General features: G+C 34.2%; 1 protein-coding gene across 2 annotated transcripts in view; it reads right to left on the minus strand.

The window, feature by feature from the left end:
* The window catches only part of S1P (membrane-bound transcription factor site-1 protease), a 480,656-nt gene that overhangs the window by 80,832 nt on the left and 380,362 nt on the right, over positions 1–19,462 (minus strand). For both annotated transcript variants that reach the window (XM_090401757.1, XM_090401758.1), the window contains 2 exons: positions 12,837–12,880; positions 3,022–3,099 (listed from right to left, as the gene is read on the minus strand). In XM_090401757.1, the coding sequence (XP_090257883.1) occupies positions 3,022–3,099; positions 12,837–12,880 (122 nt within the window). The remainder of the gene's footprint in view (positions 1–3,021; positions 3,100–12,836; positions 12,881–19,462) is intronic.

The raw sequence follows: 19,462 nt of genomic DNA on the forward strand, positions 1-19,462 counted from the left end.
CAAAGTAGATACCCAACAGGGTGCACCACGAGAAGGTGAGGATTGGACATTAGGTCAGAAGCCCTGGTCGGTTCTCAGCATTCCTTTAAAGGCTATGTGGAGGTCTCCTCTCAGTTATACAGCTTTGACCCTTAAGCACCCTTATTATAGAAATAAGCTCTGCTAATGCATTCCTGGATGCTAATAATGTCAAGTTCTTTCCTAATATCCTTGATTTTAATATGATATTGCCATTGATGCCATCTATTCATGCCCCTAATCTTTCTCAGGCCTCTCATATCTGCAGTCTCTAGTCTTTGGTCAAGTGTTTTATTTCTAACCTAGTTCTCAGATCCATAAGTTAAAATTGGCTTGAACACTGTCTTGTATATAGCTAATTTAGTGTTTTGACTAATTTCTCTCTTATTTCATATAAATTTATTCAGTTGGCTTCCAACCATACCAACTTTGTTGATTCTGTTGTCCATTTCCCTATTTAATTTACTATATTAAATTTTTCACATAAAAAATTGTGCCTAAATAGCTGAAATGTTTTACTTTTTCTATAGGTTCTCTATTCATAATGCAGTTGATATTTTCAATGCTTCTGCCTATTTTCATTGTCTTTGACTTGTTATTGCTGATCTTAGCTCCATTGACACCATACAACTGTAGAGTTCTGAATAGGATTTACTCTTGGCACCTTGTCATATGCCTTCTCCAGATCTACAAAACTTAAATACAGATCTTTGTTATATTTCCCGGATTTCTCAAGTATTTGTTTTAAAGTGATGGGTACTATGAGAGCTCTACTCCAATCACCTGGAATTCGTCTCTCTGTCCAATCCTTCTCTACTATGCAGTGCAGCTACTGTAAGTAAGACTTTTATACCTCCATACTTGAGCATTTCTGGTCAAATATCATCTACTCCTGCTGCTTTTCCACATTTCAGGCTTTTAATGGCTTTTTCTACTTCAAGTATGGATATGTATTCCTGATTGCATGACTGTTGAGTGTTTTTTATCACTCATTTAGCAATTTTTTGAAGCAATTACTCTATACATCAAGGATAGCTTTTTTTCTCCAGTTTTCATGTCACCTTTATCATCTCTAATTTCTTTTACAGCACTGTTTCCTCCATTTCTGAGCTTTTTCAAACAACCTCCAGAATATTTTGCCACCTTCTTGATATTTATTTTCTATGTTTTTACCAGTCTTCTCATGACTTTTGTTTAGCTAGTTTTACAATGTTTAACTTTCTTACATTGGTCTCTGTATTCTCTAAGAGCAAAATCTGATTTGCCAGGAACTTTTGATATGTTTTTTTTCTTTTCCTTCACTGCCTCTTTAACTTCCTGTTCTGATTTTTCTATCCTTCTTCTAGGGAAGTCACACAAGAGAGCCTCAAGCAGCAGTGCAGAATACATCAGCAATGTCTTGTTTTCAACTGGAGATTAGAAGACACACTAAACAAAATACTGATATTTCTTTTACAAGCTGATACAGCATTTATGTCAGAATAATTTCTTAATTTGTAACAATCACAGTTTTGCTTGTATTTTTGAAAAATTGTAAATTATTTGATACAATTATCTTGTAAAAAAAAGATTTGAATTTTTTTTTTAAAAAGTGGGCAGAGTTAGCCATCAAAGGCAAAATACAATTTTAAATCTGTTGTAAAAAAAGTGAAAATGAAATTTCACTTTTGACACATGCATCTATTTATATATATATCTTGAATGACAAATTACAGTGAAAGTATTGGTTCTTTGAAATTACTACATGATATCTAAATTGGCAGAAAATATGTACATAATTTACTTCATTCCTGTTTATTTCAATTTGTAATGAGTGATTCTGAGAAACCAAAAAAGTTGAAGCACAAAGAACTGATACTTGTAATGTTCTCTATAAAGCAAAATCATAAAAGTCAGACTTTCAATTAATCTGTGAAGTATTATATGAACTATGATTATGAATAGAAAATAAAAACACTTAATTTTGAACATATGAGGACCATATTTTTTTTAGGATTTGTCTAGAACAATCCAAATAAAACTATATAAAATAATTGCCAAACCAATTCTGGAATTCTGACAGTGAAACATGGACTTGGGAAGAACGAGATAAAAGACAAGTGGAAGCTGCAGAAATGAAGTTCCTAAGACCACTCGCAGACTATAAAAGAATAGACAAGATAAGAAATGAAGAAATAAGAAAACAATTATCTATAATTAACATAACAGAAGACATCCCACAAACTACAGAAAGAACTGGAAAAACCACATAGAAAGAATGAATGAGGACAAATGGCCAAATATTGCCTGGAAATATAAGCCAAAGGGACACCAATCAAGAGGAAGACCCAGGAGGAGATGGACAGAAGACTTTTTAAACCCTTGAAAACATTACAGGCAACAATTGCCTAACATGTGAGGCCAAGAAGAAGAGGATTTTTATTAATTTATAAAATTAATGTTTAATAAAATTAATTATTTTGCATCCCGTTCTTGGGGAATAAAATATATTATTGACTAAACAGTTAAAAACAATTTGCAAAAAAAAAAAAAATGATAATGACATTGTAATTCTATGATAAAGAAGTGGAAAAAAAAATAAAAATATTTGTAGGTATTTAGGCTGTCAAAAACAAGTAAAACTCCAGTTACTGAGCACATGGCAAGAAACTTTGTTTCTTGCTATATGTAACTGAAATGCATCTATAAACACAAGGTAATCTGTTAAGTGTTCTTCTCAATGTGAAGGATTATCACATCTCGTAATGGACATAATGGTTGATTTGCACTTCTTATCCTTGTTCTTTCAACAGATAGTTAGCATCATATCCAGGTTTTGCTCGACTTTTGTATACGTCCTGGCCAGTAAGAAGGTTAAATGTACACTTTGTGAAGCTATGATTGTAGGCTTAGGATAAAGAACCACCAGTTTACATGTAAAAGGGAAAGTAGTTACAAAGTGACCCCCCCCTTTTTTTTTAAGTATATATGAAAGACATTACAAAAGCATTAAAACATACTAACCTTGATTGTTCAATGTATGGCTTATCACAAGTCCTTTTTTGGGAAAACGTGCCAGACTGGTACCAGAAGCATAATACACTGAAGAATAAAAACATGTGCATGTCAGAAAGAATGTGAAAAACACAAATTTAATATAAGGACTAATCTAAAATATTCAGTGTGCCTGACAAACAACAAATGGTTTTTACATTTTAAGGTTCGATAGAACAACACTATTTTAGCAGGGAAAAAAGAAAACTACAGTATTTATTCTAAATAAATAACATAATTTACACAGTATTTTATTTATTTATTATTTTTTAATAGATGTTAGGGTAGTAATGTAATCAATATATTCTGAGTTAGCACTTACATATTTGTTTCTCATGGTTCCATACTCTTTTATTACTCGTGTTTTCAAGGAATCAAAACACTGAGTAGTAACTTTAGTTTACTTAAAAAATTATTGTACTTCTAAAATGGAACTCTTCCATTAAACTTGCCATTTAATGGACATCATCAGATAGTGTATGGTCATTACTTAAATTATTAGATAGTGTATGGTCATTACTTAAAAAATTATTGTACTTCTAAAATGGAACTCTTCCATTAAACTTGCCATTTAATGGACATCATCAGATAGTGTATGGTCATTCCTTTCCTTGATGTTCCACACCAGTCCTCACCAGATGGTCCTGTCATATGCATCTGGAGGCTTCAACTCTCTGAAGATCAGTCAGTCCAGACACACTATCCATCCATCTCACTCAAGGTCTACTCTTTCCTCTTTTTCTGGGAATTTTACCTTCTCTTACTGTTTTGAGAAGTCCTCCTTCCATCTTTCTTCTGCCAATATCCTTAAGAAGCCTCAATGTTTTATCAATCCTTTCTAGCACCCATGCCTTCTGTCACACTACATCTCAAAAGCAGCTATCCTTTTCCTAACATACTTTGTTAGGTTCCAAGTCTCGCATCCATAAGTTGCTATTGGACAATCCAGCTACATCTAGAATCCTCAACTTTGTTCCTGTGGAGATAGATTCATCTTTCCAGATTTTAGACAAGTCTCTGACTGTCTCCTTTTAGCTATTCCTAATTTTCTGATATCTTCTGCACAGCAATTCTTCATATTAATAATGGATCCCAGATACTCAAACTTGCTGCCTTCTTCAATTCTTTCTCCATTAAAGTACACTTGTTCCTCAGGAGTTTTGCTGTCTGAATTTCCTTTGAGAACCATATTCTTTGTCTTGCTAGGATTGAGTTAAAGTCCTCTGTTCTTACTGGTCTCATCAACTTTGTCAAGGATTTGTTGTAGTTCTTCGTTGTCATTAAAAAGGAATACTGTATCATCGACATATCTTAGACTACTGATCAATCTACCTCCTTTCCTAATTCCTGTCTTAAGCTCATCTATCAAGTTCTGCTGTAACCTTGATAAGCTTTGACCCTCATGGAAACAAAGAAGTTCACAACAAGCATTCAGCACTGAATTGATCTGTAAAATCTGATCAATCAAAAGAATTATTCTCTAATGCCTTCAGTGCGGTTCTCAGGTAATGACTTCACAAATGGTGCTGTTTTTTAGTATCCAGTTTATGTAATGTGTCATCCATAATGCATCATGCTGGGTATCCAGGAATTCTTACTCAAAAATAGCATCTCTATAGTACTCCTTTCTTTTCTTAGAATGAAAAAGAACCCTAAGAGAAAACCATTTTTAGATGTTGTGAATATATACAATTGAAGAAGGCACAACAGTAGCTATAGACTTATTCAGAAAGTTTTTAGAGTTTAGAATTAAGAGAAATGAAGATGGAGAATTTGATGATAGTCAGTTGTAATATGCTTGATTCTTAGATAAGGAATAAGAATTTAAAATGAAATGGGTAATAACATGTCCATAGTTATAGCAATTATTAGAGTGATACATTGGAAGTAAATGTTTTGATCAGAAGAATTAATGTAAATTAAGATGGCAAGAAATTATATTCTTGGTTGAATCCTTTATCCAAGTGTAAGCAAATAAAAATGTTTGCACATGAAGTGACATAACAACTGGGCTGCTTGTATATAGGGGGTAATGACTTCACATTAATTGCCTTAGTGTCCCAAAATGCAATGCACATATCCTTACGGACATATATAATGCTATGCACAATGGGTAGGGCCACAATCAACCCTACTAGTTTTGACCTTTATTGAGGTCTCATCAGTGGGAGCCAGACCAAAAAAGTGATACCAAAGTTGAAGTAATGCACAAGTCATATTTCCATATACAAGTAGTCAAAAGATGTCACACCTTACTGTTAAAATACTCTGGATTAGAGAACTGGAGGACTTGTATATGGAAATATGACTTCTGCATTACTTCAACCTTGGTATCACTTCTGGATCTGGCTCCCACTGATGAGACTTCAATAAATGTCAAAACCAGTCTGGATAGTGGCCCTTCTCATAATGCATAGCATTAAACATGTCTGTAAGGATATGTGTGTTGCATTATGGGATACTAAAGCAATTAATGTGTAGATAATTTCTAGCCAACAGATAACTGTAGTCTAGCTTTGAGGTAACAGTTTTTTTTTTTTTTTTTTTTAAAACTAGGGGTCAGTAATGTTAATAGTTGACCAAATTAGTGTGACTTTAACATACTATGCGTATTGTGATGTAGCTTGGTTTTTTTTTTTTTTTTTTGTATATATGTGTATATACAAAATCTCCAGATTATGACCCTGATATCAAGGTTGAAATGTTTGGTGATTATTTTGGTTTATTATAAACTGAAACAATAAGAGTAACCATATTATGACTATAATACGGTAGTTGTCTCCATAATTTATTAAAATGAATGAATTCTCAATATTTGTCAGTTTCAATTTTTTGCAATAGAATGTTTAAGTAAAACTTGTATTTGTAAAATCAATGGCATAGAAAATCCAAAATATTATTTTATTTCATGTTATAAAAAAAATCACTACAATCAATATGTTTGTTTTAATTTTTTTTATTTTTAAATAACTGTGGTTCCAAAGCACATAGTTGTTCAAACTGCTGTAAGAGCATACAATTTCCATAAATGGAAGTTTTTCCCCCCTCTTCTTTTCTTTAATTTAATACAAGTTTCTTTGGAGGATGGAAGATGTTTTACTTTTTGGAGATTCAGCAATCATTCTTCACCAACTCAGCAATAGTGGCAATGTTTTCCTGAGTTCGAGTCAATGTGGGATGGCCACTTCTACCAACGAAATTGCGAATACCACATGAAGATATTGATAAATTCACAGCCTGATTTCTATATGCCTTTGGTACCATTTCTAAGGTTTCTGTAGCAGAAAGACCTGCTATAAAACAAAATTTAATTGCAATTTTCTGTTTACCTTTTATGTCCATGACACACAAAGAAAAAGCACTACACATTGTAACTCGTACGCTACTAACCTCACTCTCTGGAGTGTAGATGTGTAGTGGGTATTACATAGTTAGCAGATCTGCCAATAGGTCACTCTACTACTGTATGCCCAACAAAGCAAATCCTAAAGCTTATAGACCACACTATATATATATTAAATATCATGAGTCTGAACAATTTAAACTTGCTGAACATGCTATCTCCACTAAACACAGAATTTACTGGAACAAGACAAGAATCTTTCATACCAATTCGTTATAGACCATCTTTATAAAGAAATATGTGAAACATTACTCCATTATCCTAACTTAAATAGATCTGATGGTCTACATCAGGGGTCTTCAACCTTTCAGACAGTGCAAGCCGCATTAAAAATTTCAATGAATCACAGGCCACTAAGCTATACTGCGGTATTTAGAATTGTAAGATGCTTTCCAGATTCACAAGGAATGCTGTGCATTTGATACTTTACATAAAATCATATAAAAATAAACAAACTCAGCTTGAGGATCATAGGTAGAAGTCGGGTTCATGATAAGTAAATACAATCAATATTTGAGAAAAGATAATTTAATGAAGAAAACATTAATTTTTTATAATGTCAATGTTTTTCCTTGACCAGCTTGTCGATGTTAGCATCAATGTTGTAAGTTGCTATGCACATAGTATTCTCGAGATGTTGGTCTGTAATCTGAGTTCTTGTCTTTAACTTTATATGCTTCATTCTGGAGAACTGCTCACATAAGTATGTGCTTCTTAACAAAGTGCAAATCTTCAAAGCATGCCAGCAAAGATTAGGGAATACATCCTCAGAAATGTAGTCTTTGTAAAATGTAAGCAAGGGCACACTGAATAATTTTCTCTCAAAGAAGAGTTGTTTTGGAGTTCAAGAAACTCCATTTGTACTGAGTCTGGCATTTCGGCAGCATTGACACTGAATAGCATTGAAAATAAATCTAAAGAAGACTGTTGGTTACGAAAATCGCCAAATCTCTCTTCGACCTCACTTTGCAACACGGCTAATTATGTAGCGTATTCATCAATAGACGAACAGTTGGACTCAGTGAGAAGCTGAAAATGAGTTGTCTTTTTTTGCGAGTTGTGCCTCCCAAAGTTTGAGCTTGTCCACAAAAGCTTTGATGTGATCAAACAGCGTGTGCACCAGTTGATCTTTGCATTGTAGCTGCGTATTTAGATCATTCATATGCAACGAGATGTCAGTCACAAAGACAAAGTCTGTCATCCACTTCAGATCGTTGAATTCTGCAATCGGCTTCCCCTGTTGGCATAAACTGCTATATTTCGCTCCCTTAAGTCAAAGACTCTTTTAAGAACCTTCCCTCTGCTCAACCAACGCACATCACTATAATAAACTACTTTGCCGTGACCCGCTTTGCACTCTTGGGTCAAAACCTCTTGGAACTGACGATGATTCAATCCTCTTGCCCTAATAATGTTGACGACAGTCACAATAACTTTCATGACATTCTCAAATCCAATAGTTTTCATGCACAAATTCTCCTGGTGGATTAAACAGCGGTAATGGACGAAATCTTTTCCTTCTAGTTCCAGTTCTTTCCATAGCAGTGCAACAAACCCTTCGTTCTTTCCCACCATAGCAGAGACACCATCAGTTACCACACCCTCAAAGTTGGTTAAGCTGAGGTCGAAATCCTGGAGCGTTTTCTTGGCCGCTTCAAGAATATCAGTGCCTTTCGTTGTTCCCTTCATAGGTACAAGTGCTAGCAGTTATTCTGTCACATTGAATTGTTGATCAATGCCACGGACAAAGATAGCCAGTTGTGCTGTATCCTTCACATCTGTGCTCTCAAGCAAGTGAATATGACGCCAATTCGGACGACCGTTTTTTTAGTTCCTTCAATGTCATTGGCAAGTTCTTCGACACGTCGTGCTACAGTTATCCCCAGACAAACTTGGGTTTTTAAACACTTCCTTATTATTTGGGCACAGATTTCCCCGGCAGTGATGAGACACTCTTTCACAAACTCGCTGTCCAAGAAGGCTTTTGATTTTTTAGTAATTTTTTCAGCTATTACATAACTTACTTGATGCACACTTCGCTCTCTTCCCTTCTCTTCTAGCCTTTTAAATGTACCCTGCCAGCATTTTAAATCAATTTCGAGACGGTTCACTTTGTCCATACGAAGCTGCTCTTGAAGGTGATCGAAATTGGAAACATACTTTGTCTCATAGTGTTGATTTATATTGTATTCTTTCGATACTGACACTAACTCACAACAAATTAAACCCACTGGCTTATTATTGATCAGCACAAAAAAGTACAAATTGGTCCACTTTTCATTAAAAACCCGACAAGAATCACTTGATTTACGCTTTTTACTCGTACACGCCATAGTGATGGAAAGTGAACCCAAAAAATTATCCAAAATAGCAGTGTAACAGTTATTATCCACAGAATATGTCTCACACTAATGAAAAAAGTCTGGCAATATAAAACCACAATAGGCTATGGCTGACATGACGAAGTTCTGTGGGCCATGCATTGAAGACCCCTGGGTCTACATCTATCCCCTTTATGGGAGAGTGTACTTTTAAATCTGCTAATCTTTCCTATATATATATATATTTTTTTTTTTTTAAATAGATTTAATGACTTAAAAACCGAGATTACTTATAAAATTTAATAAGATTAATACAACTAGTTTCGGCTTATAATAGCCTTCATCAGGTATTCTTAAAGGAAGAGAATAGTAATAAACATGGAAGTAACTAAAAACTTGAAAATACAGGTAAAAAATCGCCATACATAATTGATACATAAAAAACGTATTTTTTCAAGTTGTTCTAACAGGCGTACCATTGTTTATTGCAAGTATGCGTGCAGACTCACGTGAACGTCAATATTGAATAACTGCAGCATGGCTATCTGGGATGTTATAACTCAAATTGTTGTTTAAGTGGACAGGATTCAGAAGGATTTCCCTTGATTCTATAATTTTTCTCTCAAACTCATCATCAGAGCGAAAAATATTTTCTGATCTATCCCAGCAAACGGAGTGGCTTTGTTGATCATCATTAGGATTATTTGAAAAAAGAACATGACTGGATAACGCATAATTGAAACTAGTTGTATTAATCTTATTAAATCTTTATAAGTAATCTTGGTTTTTAAGTCTTTAAATCTATTTTTAAAAATGTATCACAACAACCGAGTTGAAGCATATAATCACATATATATATATTATTCCCCACCCCCAGCTAAGAAAATAGTGACCATTTTAGCTTTCTTACATTAGCTTAAGGTGGCAATTTTAGAATTTTTTTTCGTTATTGTTTAATTGCATTTGTTTTTTGTACTATAGATGGCTATGAAACATGGGCAAAAATTCTACAAACAAACAAGTTTAACAGGAGTTTTTTACACCAATCACTAGACAGAATCGCATCAATCTCTCTCTCTCTTTCTCTAGATGACATTTACTTCTGGCCATAAACACATCCCCACTTCTATAGTATTCTTGACTTCCAAAAAACTTGGCATGTTCTTTTCCATTTAAGACACTAGTTTTCACCTATGCAGCTACTAACTCTGTATACATATTCTACATTTGCCCATCCATAGAATATTGTTTACATGTTTGGGGTAGCACACAGAAGCCTTTCTAAAAATTCTTGATGCTGTTCACAGGAAAGTGATCCTAACCACTATCTCATGGTCTGTTGCAATTTCATGTCTTTTCTGGTACCTGCATGAATATATTCACACTAAACTGATATTCATTGTTCCCTTGTTTTTTACTAATCCTATTAAAGCAAAAACAGTAGCAACTGCTGTAAAATCTTGAATAAAATATCTTTGTGCAGATTTTACAAGTATGCTAAATCCCACTAAAATACTTGTGTTTTAATAGAAAAACTTGGTGTAACTGAAATGAAAATAATGTTGTTTTTTTTTGTTATTGAAAATTGTAATATCAAAAAGTTTTGTGTAAGAACAAAGGAAATTACATATAAGGTAAATTGTGTCTAAGTATACCTCTAGTCAATTAATATTCCAGACAGATTAAGGGATTAAGTCATGATCTGAGGCCGCTGCAAACGCAAAGGTCAACATTACACAGGGATTTCCCGTCTAAATGCACTGATCAACGAGGGTGACGGGTGCATAACATCAGGGTACCCAGGGGATTACGACGTAAGAAAAACGAAGGTCATCGGAACCATATAAATAGGAGTTTGCTGCATCGGGACTTACTGGCTTGCTTGGTTTAGTTTCTTCCTGGGAGTTCGAGTACGTTCCGGAGTGGAGTTTCTGTTCGTGGGGCAGGAAGTCATGTGGAGTTCCGACGAGAGAGTTCAGACTCATGATGGTATCAAGGTCAAAGCAAGCCGAGGAGTTGAGAAGAAAGTACGATGCTCATTAACGGCAGCAGCTGAACTTCACTAGAATCGTGGGTGATGAATCGTTTTCCTATTCGGAGACCTGTATTCATGAAGCAAGTGCCAGAAGAACGATGCAACTAAGGCACGTCATATTAGGAGGAACCAGATGCCGAATTTCCATGCCGTAGGAAATAAATTGTCTGCCGATAACAAGAAAGAAGTCTGCCAAGCTATGAAAAGGATGTTCAGGTACAGTGATGAAGTCTAATGGAAACAAGAAGAGATATTCAGTTATAGAGGACCAGACTTCATGAAAAGTAAGAACTTTCCATTATTTAGTCAGAGAGAAACTCAAATTGTGACGGTGGTTTGAATTGATGGAATTGTGTTAAAAATTAGAGTTGCAGGACTTCAGGCCTTGAGCAAGCAACTGAATTAATTTATTCTATGTAAGAGAAAGCCTAGCTGAAATGTATAGTGAATTTACTTGTATTTAATTGTTGTAGTCATTCCTTAAGGCTGAATTTTAATATGTTGATTGACGATCTGATTATATGTAAAGTTAAGAAAGGGGGGTACAATTCTAGACAAGTAGTCCTGCTGAGATTCAGATGATTGTGAGAAATGATCATATAACTTATATTGAGTTGTTAGATATAGTGTACATATTAGATTTAAGTCAAATTAATTTGCGTCATTTGTGTATTTGTTTCTTAGTGATGAATAAATTGTTTTCTTGCCAAAATAACTTGCCTGATCTCTAAGTCCAATGAACTACTCATAAAATCGAACCTATGTGTCTTAAAGTAGATATTACCACGACTGCAGAGTAAGAAATATTTGTATTTTGGTATAGAGATAAGTTGGAAAGAAAGGAGCTGCATGTCATACTGGGTGTACTATTCTTCAGAGGGAGATACTCCTCTTATCCTAGAATTTTGGTGGTGCAGCTGACTAACAAACAAATTTTCCAAAATTTAATTCAGAATAAACACCAGTAAATCAGACAAAGAGATTGGCTTCAGCCCGAGGCAATTTCTTTGTTTTTGACGTCTTGCACACGTAAGCATTACTAATTGCGGCCACAAGATAGATATAGCGTAACTGACGATAAGTCAGAAGTATAGTAAAAGTTAAGAAGATAAGTTTCAAACGAGAAAACGTAGAAATTTACAAAGTGTCAGCCGAATAAGAAATAATTAATAAGAAATAGATTTAACCATATATCATAGACTTTAAGAATAAAACCATAGTTTTAACACTGCTCAACTTCCTTTTACAACCCAACTGCAAAGTCATCACTATACCTGCTTTGCCTCATACTCTTATTTCATCTGCCTCTGCTTTTTGGAACAGTCTTCTCCACAAAGTGTTCCCGAACAAATACAAGCTTTGGCTTATCAACAAAAATGTCATCAACAGGTTCTTTCTTTCTTTTCCAAACCTTGCATGCATCCCGCAACCACATTAGATTCTTCTACTTCTTACATGTAGGAATGATACTGCTTCTTCCAGTATTGACAAGAAAATATAACTTAATAATATATAATTCATGCTAGTGGACTAACTAGTCCACTAACATGAATGCTAAGCAGATGATCTGGTTGATAGTGATGGACCAGTCATCAGCAAAGCTGGGATGACCCGAATCAATTCCATAAGGCTTTGATTTCCAAAGTTTAGCCTAATTTATATATCTTATTTATCTATAGTTCCCATTCCAACATTTTTAAGACCAAAATACTATCCAAATGGCAGTATGAATGAAAACAGCTTTTTCAGTTTATGTAACTTATGGTATAATGTTTCTGTTTATAATTAGTCAAAAAATTTATATCAGATTGGTTTCATATTCATAAGTACTTTTTAAAGCTTTTCTTTTAATTATTAACATTTTAAAACAATCCATTAATATTATTCTATCCAATTCATAAACTTCTTCAGCACATTTAAAATGTGTAGGAAATTCAAGCTTTTTTTTTTCAATTAAACTCTAAAATACAACTATAAAACACAGAAAGAGAGGTAATATTTTATTAAATAAATTAGATACACTTACTTTCATGATTTCCCAAAGTAAATTCACCTTCATAAACTTCATCACTAGAACAAAGTTAATACAGTAAACATTTATGCATAATGAAAAAATACTTCTATAAACAGTGAATATTAAGAATACATGGATTTCTGCTTGCCATGATTAATTGCTGAACAAAAACACATAATGATAATAATTTCACAATTGGTGAGCAATAGAAATTAGTTTTTTCCCCTCCTCCTTCTTCCATCTCTATCTCACTCACTCAATAAAATTTTCTTAAATGTTTCTGTATGATGCCATTATAAAGATCCAGGTTGTTTAAATAGAATATATGTTTTAAAAAAAAAAAAAAAAATTGGAGAAGGAGCCTTCCTTTACATGAAAATATATATAAAAATAAACATAATATAATTATCTTTGGCTCAAAGTCTGAAAAATTAAACAAAAACTTCAATCAAAAATGTATTTTTGGAAACCTTCTCAAAAAAAAAAAAAAAGTAATAATAAAATAAAATAAATAAATAAATAATAATAATAATTAAACACTTACAAATACCATTATTCAATCATGTTAATTTAAAAGTTATGAAAATGATAAAGTATTAACAAAGCCACATGTTCACCTTTTTCAGCTTGAACAGTCAACGTTTTAGATTCACAAGCACCACTTTTTATTTATTTTTTTTTTTTTTTTGTACATGCATTAAAATAAGTACAAAACTTACTACATTCAAAAAATTACACTGTATTATTAAAATTTATTTTAAATAATAAAAACTGTTCAGATGTTCTGAAATCCCAAAACTAGCAAAGCATGCACATGTATATGTAATCACTGAGTGGTTTTGAACAAAGTGTCACATATAATAAGCGCCTCCGTAGCGCAATTGGAAGAACAACTGTACATTGCGCCCTTCGATTGGAATAGGCCTAAGTTCGATTCTCGTCGCGACTGGAGGAATCTTTATCTGGATGATTTCAGTCGAAGGGGAGTTAGCCGATCTCATATGGAGGTAGCAGGGTTTTTCCTCCCAAAAACTCGGGTTGTTCATCCCGCATACAGACAAATTGGCCCTTCAGAACACATGCAATTTACAGACATAGAATACCATTTAAGGTGGTGGTGGGCGGTAGATGGCAATGACTCGTAGTAGAAGTTCGGTGCAGTGGTTGAGACAGTTGTATGTATCTTCCCGCAATGAGTCTTCGGACTCCTTGGAGGTGTCAGGAATAATAATAATAATTATAATAATGCTTGATCACAGAATGTTTGCTTGCATGTCTTTTTTCTTTTCTTTTTTCAATGCATGTCTGATGCTTCTCACACTTGTTTTCATAATAAGATGAGTTGAAAAGTTGAAGATATATTCTGGGAAAAACATCATCATCATCAAATTCCTGCCATGTACCCTCAAGGGGTATACAGAATATAATAGTACTACATGAAAAATTTACATCATTACTAACTTCCCATCTACAATGTTCCTCCAAATCAGTCTGTTACTTGTCAAGACTCCAACATTATCCGATCTTATATTTCTATCGTCTAAGACACTTTGTACAGAATCAATCCACCTATATCTTGGTCTTCCTCTGGGTTATTTTCTTGCCAACCTGGCAGAGAACACTTGTTTTGCTAATCTTTCCTCGCCAACTCTATTTAACTGACCATACCACTTCAGATTAGCTCTGCTAACGCATTCCTGGATGCTGACAATGTCAAGTTCTTTCCTAATATCCTCGTTTTTAATATGATATTGCCATTGATGCCATCTGTTCACGCCTCTAATCTTTCTCAGGACTCTCATATCTGCAGTCCCTAGTCTTTGGTCAAGTGTTTTACTTCTGACCCGGCTTTCAGATCCATAAGTTAAAACTGGTTTGAACACTGTCTTGTATACAGCTAATTTAGTGCTCCGACTAAATTCTCTCTTATTCCAAATGAATTTATTCAATTGACTTCCTACCATACCAGCTTTGTTGATTCTGTTGTCTATTTCCATATTTAATTTACCATCTTCACTAAAAATCGTGCCTAAAGTAGCTGAAATGTTTTACTTGTTTCACAGGTTCTCCAATCACAACGCAGTTGACATTTTCAACAATTCTGCCTATTTTCATTGTCTTTGTCTTTTTATTGCTGACCTTCATACCTTATCTGTTACAACAATTATTCAATTTAGTCAGGGAATCTTGCAGACTTGTAGCGGATTTATTTAGAAGTATAACATCGGCTGCATAAAGCAAAGAGCTGACAATAACACCGCCAATTTTGATATCATGTTTAATACCACTTTCCTTCGTAATGTGATCCATATAAATAATGAATAACAGAGGGGATAATGTACATCCTTGTCTCACACCAGATTTAACATTAAACCATCTTCCTGTACTTCCAACTGCTGACGTACAACTCAAATAAAGACAAAGTATTGCTTGATATAATGCCCCATTGACACCATATAGCGTTTCGAATAGCTTCTCTCTTGGCACCTTGTCATATGCCTTTTCCAGATCGACAAAACTTAAATATAGATCTTTGTTATATTCCCAAGCTTTCTCAACTATTTGTTGTAAAGGTGAAGAGCTGATCCTGACAGCCTCTATTTGGCCTGAATCCAGCTTGTTCTTCACCAAGCTTTTCTTCCACAATTCTTCTCAACCATTTCTCAAGTATACATGCATAAATCTTGCCAGGAACACCCAGTATGGAAATACCTCTGTAATTCTCACATTCAGTTTTATTTCCCTTTTTATATATGGGTACTATGAGAGCCCTACTCCAATCATCAGGAATTTGCCCCTCTGTCCAGGCCTTCTGAACTATGCAGTGCAGCCACTGTAAGACTTTTATACCACCATACTTCAGCATTTCTGGTCAAATATCATCTACTCCTGCTGCCTTTCCACATTTCAAGCATTTGATGGCTTTTTCTACTTCAAGTATTGATATGTATTCCTGACTGTATGCCTGTTGAGTGTTTTTCACCACTGTGCTATCACTGATTGTTTCATTTAGCAATTTTTTGAAGTAATTACTCCATATGTCAAGGATATCTTTTTCGCCAGTTTTCATGTCACTTTTATCATCTCTAAATGAGGAAAGAGTGCTTTTACAGCACTCTTTCCTCATTTCTAAGCTTCTTCAACAACCTCCAAAATATCTTACCACCTTCTTGATATTTATTTTCTATGTGCTTGCCAAAGTCCTCCATGACTTTTGTTTAGCTAGTTTTACACAGTGTTTTGCTTTCTTACATTTGTCTCTGTATTCTCTAAGAGCGCAATCTGACTTATTTGCCAGGAACTTTTCATATGCTTTCTTCTTTTCCTTCACTGCCTCTTTAACTTCCTGTGTCCACCATGGAGTTCTGATTTTTCTATCCTTGCACACAACCTCACCACATGCCTCTCTGGCAGAATCAATCAATGTTTTCTTCAGAGTTTGCCACTGAATCTCCAAGGTTTGATTCCTGTTCTCAAACTCTTTCATTTTCTTTTCAATAATCTTTCTGTATTTTAGTCTACAGTTCACATCTGAGAGCTGCTCAACTTTTATTTGCTTTAAAACTTTCTTTCATGTTATTCTTTTCAATATGAAATTCAATTTTATCCTGCTCAAGACTAAATAGTGATCACTTCCAATTTCAAATCCTCTGTACACTCTGGTGTCCTGCACCAGGGAGAAAATATTACTATCAACAAAAAAATGAAACTTTTCTTATTCCTTGCCTCTTCTCTCCATGTGAATTTGTGCAAATTTTTATGTTGGAACATGGTGTTAGTAATAACCAGTCCATGTCATGAGAAATTAGCTTTCTCTTTTCTCCAAATTTTCCCAAAATATTTTTGTATGTCTGACAATTATATTCTACTCTGCTATTTAGATCCCCAACAAGGACCAACTTTTCTGTTTTCACTGTGTCATTTGCTTTATCTAAAGCATCAAAAAATTCCTCCACTTCTACCTTAGTAGAACCTTCTGTGATACCATAGGCACAAATAAGTCTCATTGTCCAGTTCTCCATTCTCATATTTGCCCACATCACTCTACTTGAGACTGCCTGCCATTCAAGAAGATTAGCCTCGTATTTAGTATTGAATACTATGGCTACTCCTTCTTTTCCTTGATTGTCATTGCCTGAATATAACATTTTGTATTTATTGCACAGAAAGAACTCACCTGTTTTTGTCTTTTTTGTTTCAGTCACCCCTATTATGACGATCTGGTACTTATCTAATTCCTCAGCTAGCTCCATTTCTTTGCTATTCAGACTTCTTATGTTGATAGTATCGATCTGTAACTCTGGTGATGTTGAGTTGGGGTGTGTTTTCAGATTTGTTCCGGTAGCTAAATTTTCACTGTTCGCCCTAGTTCCCTGGTGAAAACAATGGGGACCTTGTTTAATCAGGTGACGCCCCAGCTGGCATGAAAGCATGTTGTACCATCGTTTTGTATTTTGGTTTAAGCCAATAAGAATACAATTCGGTCGGCTAAATCCCAAATCGCCAGTATCCAGGTAGATACACCACGAGAAGGTGAGGATTGGACATTAGGTCAGAAGCCCTGGTCAGTTCTCTGCATTCCTTTAAAGGCTATGTGGAGGTCTCCTCTCAGTTATATAGCTTTGAACCTTAAGCATCCCTGGGAAAAACATAAATATACAAAACTGGTTCTAAACCAGTGAGCTTTCTGTTTAATATTTATTTTATGGTATGATATCATATGACTTGGTTCAGTGATTTCTCCCAAGTACATACTTGACACTAATATTTGATATCAAATTTCACCCATTTCAACTGGGAAGAGGATTTACATTCCTTGGAAAATTGTAGTTGAGTATATACATGATGAGTGTAATTTTATTATTATTATTTTCTTAATGCATTCAAAAAATAATAATAATAATAAAAATCATGGCAAGCAGCCACCTAGAGGGGGGGGGGGGTGTCTGGAAAGTTCTGATAAACACCTAGAACAAAAATGATATTAAAGCAACTGATAATAATAAAGAACTTGTTTCATCACATTTCATTCATCAAATTATAATAATTTGTTATTTTCCTTTTAGAATATATAATAATATAAAATTAATTAATTTTTGTTCTAAGTGAACTTTCAGAATCCCCTCTCTCCTTCGTAGTATCCAAAAAAATAGAGAACAATTATAAAGTAAAAATGCTACGTGTTAATTCATTTTTAGAAATTATGGACTTTACAACCATGTTATAAATAACTATTAATTTCCCAACGTTTCGACTTTCATCTCAAGCTCATCATCTGGAGTATACACAAATATACAAGGACAAGCTGAGTTACATTTCACACAGTATGCTAAAGAGACAATGATTTGATCAATGGTTATTCTACTTGGCATGACCTCTAGTGAAAATATAATATATATAAAAAAAAAAAATAATTAAATTAAAAATACAAATAAAATTAGAAAATTAATTAGAAACTACATCAAAGCTACATTCTATTTAGGATAACATCAGAGAAACATTCTTTCATATAGATAGTTTTCTTACAGTAACAATGATGTCCTAATTTAACATGACAATTGTTAATAGATTTAAGATTCTGGATTATCTACAGTAACACCTAGAACAAATAGTTATATTTATAGTTTACTCTAAACTACAAATATTTATAGTTAACTCTTAGGGAGAAAGGTTCCTTGGGTAGAATATGTGCCTTCCATATGCTTAGGATTTTTAGACCATCATTATTGTTAAGATTAGGGTGGGTGATAAGAATCTCACAGGCTTCCTTAAATTTACGTTCATACCATGTTTTGGTGTGATGTAAACAACTAGTGCTTTTCCAGTCAATGTTCAGGCCATGATCAGAAAGGCCAGCTTCACCATAGTTATTATATTTAATGTGTTATGTTCCTTTTGTCTGATAGGAATTGTGCGTCCTGTTTCCCCTATATATGGTAGATTACAGGTGCAATAAATACAGTGTACTCCAGGTTGGGTCAGTAGAGTAAGTGGATTCTTGGATGAGTTGAGTAAGTTCTTTAATTTATGGAGGCAGAGGGGAAAATGCAAGAGAGAGATCACCTGAAACAATGTTCCCAATATTATGATCTCTTTTGCTGCTACTACTCCATATTTCATTCCAAATTTTTGTAAAAAAAAAAAAAAAAAACTATGAGAACAGTTTTTTTCAGAATAATTATTTTCAATCCTCTAACTCTGACATACACCTATAACCACTACATTATGAAACTTAAGATACCTTTGAATGCTGTTCAGATTCAGTGGTTTGTATAATGATCACAATGATTAAGAAAGAATTTCTTATGCAAAGTGCACCGCAAGGGTCGCTACCCAGACTGGTTTCAACTTTTCCTTCCCATAATGCATAGCATTATACATGTCCACAAGGAGATGTGCTTTGCATTATGGGACACTGCAGCAAGTGACGTGAAGTCATAAGCTTCTTTATACGAGTTGCCCCAGTCCTGAAAATAGTTCAGCTGCAAACTTGTTTGCTTACACTTGGATAAAGGATTAAATCAAGTATCTAATTTCCTGGCATCTTTAATTTAAAGCATGAGAATAACTTTTATATTTTATTGGCCTACACATTTACTGGATCTCAACAAAATCAAGGAGCTGTGAGATCCTTAATT

The sequence above is a fragment of the Typopeltis vanoorti genome, chromosome 12, assembly GCF_054136105.1.
Source record: "Typopeltis vanoorti isolate ZY-2024b chromosome 12, IOZ_Tvanoo_1.0, whole genome shotgun sequence".
Taxonomy (NCBI): domain Eukaryota; kingdom Metazoa; phylum Arthropoda; class Arachnida; order Uropygi; family Thelyphonidae; genus Typopeltis; species Typopeltis vanoorti.